Consider the following 6,856-nt stretch of genomic DNA (forward strand, 5'->3'; position numbering starts at 1 on the left):
ATTTGCCCCAAATGAAGCACTGCCATGTCTGTTCTGAACACTTTGAGCCCACATGTTTTGAAAGTGAGTACCGAGTAGATATTTTGCCAGACAATTTAAGCAGATGTCACTTAAAAGAGAATGCTGTTCAACTGTGTTTCAACACACAAAAAAGTTAAGCCTAAGGCCGTCCAGCGAATGCTGAATGAAATAGAGCTCTACAGGAAGAGGTAAGTCATGTATTCGTGCTATGAAACTGACTCTACTGATGTGACCTGATATGACCTTTTGGCTTCCATGTTACTTTTCTGGCAAGCAAGCTTTAAACAAATGATCTTTCGTTCACAAATTTGTATTTTCTATTTTAGGCACTCAATCAAATACTGGATGCTTGTGATAGCAATTCGGAAGAGTCGGGTCAATCCAGATTGAAAGTCCTGCAGCCTTTACTAGATGCAAATGTCATGACTTCTGTGGTTCCTGATGACAATGTCAGTCAAACTAAAAGTCAGACTTTCGGTGACAAAGAAAAACCACAAAGGAAGAGGAGAAAACTACCTATTTCAGAGATACTTTTGGTGGATGCCTCTACTGACACCGAAATAACAATGGTGACCAAGCGTGTCAACCAGATTAACCTTTTTTTTGTGCATTCACCTCATAAATTTAAATCCATTCCCTTAGCAGACATTCGTTATGCTGTAGCAAATTGCCACAGCTATGCCGCTCTCTTAATTGATTCCCCTGTTGTGCCCACTGAGCAAGTCCCTAGGGAATCTGGCAAAAATCTAAGAGGACATTAGATTTCTCTGAAATTGACACATCGGATTTTCCTGAAATTGACTGCCAAGAGGAGGAAATTGAAGATGAGTGGATTCCATCCAATGTGTCAGATCGTGAAGAATCGGACATGTTGGACCCAAGTGATTATGAAGTTAACGAATTTAGTGAAAGTTTCGACTCCAAAGACGACGATTTCGACATAAAAACTGAAATTCCTGATGATGACAAGGAAAAGGAGTCCACAAACTGGTTTAATGAAGATTGCGGTGATCTTCACCAAGAGCGAAAGTTCCTGGTAATTGAAAGCAAACTAAAAAGCTTTTTTCTTGTCACGGGCACTGTCCAGACTGTGGACGGAACTTGGAAAAAGCATCATTAAAAACGAAGAGGTCTCTTGCGACTATTGAATGCCTTGGTTACTCTGATCAACCATTACGATGGCAAACACAGCTGTTTGTAAGTTCATGGCTACTGGAAATTTGCTGTTGAGCGCTGGAATTCTATTTACCGGCAAAGGTTACAGCAATATTGCTAACTTTACAAAGTGAACTAACGTCCAATTTTTTAGCCAGAAAAAATTTTTAGTTTTACTCAGGAAAAGTACCTCTTCCCTCTAGTTAACAAAAAATTTGCTGAGCATCAAGTGGATATTTTTAATAAAGTGAGAAACACCGAGGTGGTAACAGGAGGTGATGGTCGCTGTGACAGCCCAGGCTGCTTGGCTAAATGTGGGACGTACAGCATTGTGAACACAGCTTCATCTAAAGTTCTTGACTTCTCTCTGGTCCAGCTGACAGAGGTCAAAAATTCAAATGCGATGGAGCTGGAGGGCCTAAAACGTTGCCTAGATCACCTACAACAGGAACAAGTGGCTATTGCAAAGCTTGCTACAGATAGGCACGTGCAAGTCAGAGCACACCCGAAAAAAGAGAGGCCGCATATCGAACACAACTTCGATGTTTGGCATTTAGTAAAGTCTGTTCAGAAGAAGCTATTCAAAAAGGCTGAATCAAAGCCATGTGCAGCGTTTGAAACCTTGGATACACTCCATCATAACTCACCTCTGGTGGTGTGCAAAAAGCTCGCAGGGCAATGTTACCGACTGTGTGGAACGATGGAAATCCGTCGTTTACCACACAGCTAATATCCACCACTGGGACGGATGTCAGTATTTCCACCAGTGTGCACAGCCACCCATCCCAAGAAAAACAGAGAGAAGGAAAGACTGGTTAGAGGTTGGAGGCCCTGCCCATGATGCCCTGAAGGAGGTGGCCTTGAACAAGTCACTTCTAAAGGACATTGGCATGCTAGCCGAGTTTATCCACACTGGCATTTTAGAAACGAATCATGGCCTCATGGCAAAGAAGTACTGCCAAAAAGTGCAGCACTACTCATATGATGGCATGAAGGCTTGCACCCTGTTAGCTGTTCTTGACCACAACCACAATGTGGGAAGGAGCCAAGGCTAAACCAAAGAAAGTGCAAAGAAACACAAATTTGTCTCCCTCAAGGGAAGTGTTTGGTGGATTGCAAAGCTGCAATACGAGGAAAAATCGTATGCATTTTTAAATTTTCTCTCCTTGCATTCAAGAAAGGTAGCATTGTTACGAAGCCCAGGTGCTACGTATTATGTTGCATGTAAATAAACATCGAAAACTCAGAGCTTTAACTTTAATAAATCCGCTTGTAAATCCAAACATCCACGAGCTAGGTTTATCTAGTCCAGGTTTTCTACAGACATCAAAAGGAACTAACTAAGTACGGGAACCAAAAGAGCGAAATTATACGAATGCGACCCTTACCGACTGTTTCGTTCCAAGTACAAATGTCCAATGTTCTTCAAAAACAAAAACATGGCGGATCGCAAATCAAAGACAACCCACATGCTTCATAACACGTGAAGCAAACACATTATGTCATACACAGGTCTGCACAACGTACACAATGGTAGCTACACTGGCCCCTAAATGAACTTTCTAGAAATAGTTTCATTTACATACTAAACAGCTACCATTGTGAACTTAAACGTCCTATAGTACATATAGGTAAAACGCAGCCTTTTGTTCATCAATAAAACACAGCTTGAATGTCACTAAAGTGGGGTGTCCACTTATTGTTGCCTACTCACGACCAAGTGATCGACCAGGTTTGATCCATGTTAAGCACAACTTTATAAGACCCAGCAGGCATGTCAAATGCATCATATTTGAAAGAAATGTTCCTAACGTCACTTAATGTTTTGAGGACTTGACATTTCAAGACGACACAACTTGGTGATTGGTTGCGTGAGAACAGTTCTTGTCACTTTGATTTATCTTTCTCTTTGACGTTTTGCACGCGTCATGACAGTGTAACTTGTTATCACCTTTACAGAGCGCATGTATCCATCTTCGCCTTTGAAGGCCTCCACAACTCGCGCCAATGGCCATTGACCTCTAGGATAGTGCTCATCTGCAAGTAAAACAAGGTCATCAACTTTGAGGTTTTCCTTCGGTTCATTCCATTTCTTCCGTTCTTGAAGAGTGGGAAGATATTCTTTAATCCACCCTTTCCAAAATAGGTTTGCTAAGTACTGCGCTTGTCTCCACTGTCGTCTGCAATGCAGATCCTCCTCAAAGATACCAGGGGGCATGCTAATGCATGGTCACAGCTGCAAGAGATGATTCGGTGTAAGGGGTTCTTCATCCATCGGGGTCATCACTGTTTCGTGTTAATGGCCTACTGTTCAGGGTGTTAGTTGCTTCTGTTGGTACAGTTGACAGCACTTCATCGCAAACCACCTGTTCCTTCAAAAGAGCCCTCAGGATTTTGCGTACAGACCTAATCATCCTCTCCCATGGGCCCCCCATGTGGCTTGCTCCAGGGGGATTAAAGATCCATTCGATGCCTCTTTGTGCACAAAACCCACTAATCTTTCGCTGATTCCACTCATCAGCGGCATCCTTTAGTTCCTTATCTGCTTTGGTAAAGTTTGAGGCACAGTCACTTCGAATCTCTTTAGGGCATCCTCGGAGGTTAATGAATCTCCTCAGTGCGTTAATCATGGAGTCTGTATTCAGGCTACGTGCGACTTCCACGTGTATGACACAGACAGTTAAACATGTAAATAGCCAAACCCAATGTTTAACTCGACTTCTTCTTTGCTTCACCTCTATAGGCCCAAAATAGTCCACACCGACATATGTGAAGGGAGGTTCATGTGGAGTAACTCTATCTTGTGGCAACTTGGCCATGATTTGCTCTCCAGTAGGCGCATTCCTCCTCTGGCAGTTGAGACATTTCTTCAACCTGCAACGCACTGCAGAGCGTCCTTTCACAATCCAGAACCTTTCCCTCAGGGATGAGAGGACGCTTTCTTGACCGAGGTGGCCTACTTTGCTGTGGTGATACTGGATAAGCAGCTCTGTGACACGGTGGTGACTGGGAAGTATAAACGGATGCTTCAAATCTTCATCTATCGAAGCATTCTCCAGTCTCCTGCCAACTGACAACAAACCATTTCTCAACTTCGGATTCAACCTGAAAATTGAGGATCCCTCTTTCTGTGTGGCTCTCTTGACCTGCCGCTCACTAGAACCAGGCAACATATTGGCAAGTGCTCTGTTCGCACCTGGGAATGACAACTTCTGCACCCATCGAATTATTTCCTCTTGGGCTTTCTGAAGCGATATTACCATTAGGTTTCCAATTCTAAGTGCTGTTTCTCCAGAAGAACAGATGACATTAGGGGCAGCGTCTTCTTTCTTCTTACAAAATTTGCTTCGTAAAAACTGCTTGTGGCGTAACAGCCATGCAAATGCCCTCTTCAATTTCCACCAGGAAGAATAGTGATGGATCAAACTATCCAAGGATCTTGTGCAACTGTGGTAACATGGATTCTACTCTCCTTTCTTACTTCAGCATAACTGTCCTTCAATTGAGGGACTTTAATCATCGTGGGCCAGCAGTCTTCTTTCCAAAGGAGTGTGGGGCCATTCAACCACTGGTTGTTTTTTGCCATTTCTTCAAGCCGTAACCCTTTCGATGCATCATCTGCTGGATTGTCATCACGACTGATTTACCTCCAGTCTGAAACAGATGATCCATTGTGAATTACAGTGAGGTGATTGGACTCAAAGGTGTGGAACCGCTTAGAGTTATTGTTGATGCATTTTAGCACTGTTGTGGAGTCAGTCCAGTAATTCACTTGATCTGTTTCAATCTCCAACTCTTCTCTGATTATTTTACTCAGCTTCACAGATATGATTGCAGCAGTTAACTCCAACCTCGGTATCGTGATTTCATGAATGGGAGCCAAGCGAGCTTTCCCCATAACAAAGCTGCAATGAATTCGGTCAAAGACATCAACAAGGCGTAAATAGGCTACTGCCCCGTACCCCACACGTGATCTGTCTGAGAAAATGTGCAGCTGAGCATTCTTAATCTTGGCAAAGTTCTTCGGTTTGAAGCATCGATCAGCTTGCAGGTTTTCCAACTTTGGAAGATCTTGAAGCCAGTGGAACCACTGGACTTTATCTTTTTCTGCAATTGCAGTGTCCCAGCCCAATTTCTTTCGGCAGAGGTCTTGTAGCAGTAGCTTCACTTTCATAATGTAAGGGGCAATGAATCCAAGTGGATCAAACAATGAACTCAGAATTGAGAGAATTTCACGTCTGGTCACTGGCTTCATCTCCACAAGGTGTTGAAACTTGGTTGATACATCCCAAATAAATTCATCAGCTTCCACATTCCATTTTAAGCCAAGGGTACAAGCAGTCGGTAGGTCTTGTATGTCTAGGTTAACCACTGAACTTGCTCTTTCATGCTCTGAAATCTCAACTAGCACATCTCGGTCGTTGCTTAACCACTTGGTGAATCTAAACCCTCCTTTCATCAGCAGCTCTCAACTGTGTTGATAACTTTATTGCAGTTTCAGGTGAAGAGACTGATTTCATCAGGTCATCAATGTACATATTTCTCATTACAGTTTGAATCGTGTCAGGGTTGAATTCTTCTCGGTATGTTGACGCCATCTTCTGTGGGCAGAAATTGGCACAGCTAGGCGACGAAGTCGCACCAAAGAGGTGTTTCACCATGTAGTATTCTTCTGGTTCTTTTTGCAAGTCCTAATCAGGCCACCAAAGGAACCTCAATGCATCACAATCTTGAGGGTCAACACGAACTTGGTGGAACATGGCTTCTATATCGGCTACCATCGCTCCTGATTCCTGGCGAAATCTTATCAACACCCCCCCAGCGGATTTGTCAAATCAGGACCTTGCAGTAACTGCTGATTCGAGGAAGTTCCACAATACTTTGCTGCACAATCAAAAACTACTCTACCCTTTCCCGGTTTCAGTGGATGTGTCACCGGTTGACGTGGAAGGTACCAGACTGGTTGCTCTTTCAAATTCAATTCTTCTTTTGGGACTTTCCAAGCATGTCCTTTAACTATGTACTGTTGCATTGTTGTTTGGTACTTCGCAAGGAGATCTTCATCTTTAAGGAGGCGCTTCTTTAGAAGTTGTAATCTTTGTTCTGCGATGGGTTTATTGTTTGTTAGATGGGGAGATCCTGGCCGCCACAGTAGGGCAACTTGGAAATGACTGCCAACTCTTTGCAAGGATTCCTCCATTTTGTTTAAGGCCATCTTGTCTTCAACTGACGGTGAGACCTTCGTTCCAACCACTGAGTCTCCAAAATGACTCTTCCAAAGTCGTTCAAGTTGTTGCAGGGTTTCATTGTCAATGTCACACTCAACATGTTCTTCCTTTGAAAGAGGGAGATTTACGACAGCTTGCTGCTCCAGCTTCTCAATGGGTGTCCTGTGCATCCCACTGCCAACACTCTCTGACCTCATTGTAGTTTTGAGCTTCACTTCTGTTTGGCCAATTTCTTTAGTGGGAAAATTCTCATTCAACAGGCAACTGTCCAAATTCATGTCCTGTGTACTTTGGAGGAAGTTCACAGGGAAATGTTCATCTTCTTTGCACTCACCCATTGGACCCATCACCACCCATCCCAGACTGTATCGAATGGCTGTTGGCTCATCAATTCCACCTGCTTTAAACTCTAATGGAAGGAAAAGACTAGGTTCTTTCTTTAGACCAATCAA

The 6,856-nt window shown here is 43.3% G+C and overlaps 2 protein-coding genes across 2 annotated transcripts; both read right to left on the reverse strand.

The window, feature by feature from the left end:
- Positions 1-3,443: 3,443 nt before the first annotated feature.
- On the reverse strand, positions 3,444-4,439 carry LOC145493651 (uncharacterized). The gene has a single exon (XM_081473130.1). The coding sequence runs from the start codon at positions 4,437-4,439 to the stop codon at positions 3,444-3,446; it is 996 nt and encodes a 331-aa protein (XP_081329256.1).
- A 380-nt stretch (positions 4,440-4,819) lies between these two features.
- Positions 4,820-5,635, reverse strand: LOC145493652 (uncharacterized). Its single transcript, XM_081473131.1, has one exon. The coding sequence runs from the start codon at positions 5,633-5,635 to the stop codon at positions 4,820-4,822; it is 816 nt and encodes a 271-aa protein (XP_081329257.1).
- Positions 5,636-6,856: the final 1,221 nt, after the last annotated feature.

Source organism: Orbicella franksi, chromosome 7, assembly GCF_964199315.1.
Source record: "Orbicella franksi chromosome 7, jaOrbFran1.1, whole genome shotgun sequence".
Classification (NCBI taxonomy): domain Eukaryota; kingdom Metazoa; phylum Cnidaria; class Anthozoa; order Scleractinia; family Merulinidae; genus Orbicella; species Orbicella franksi.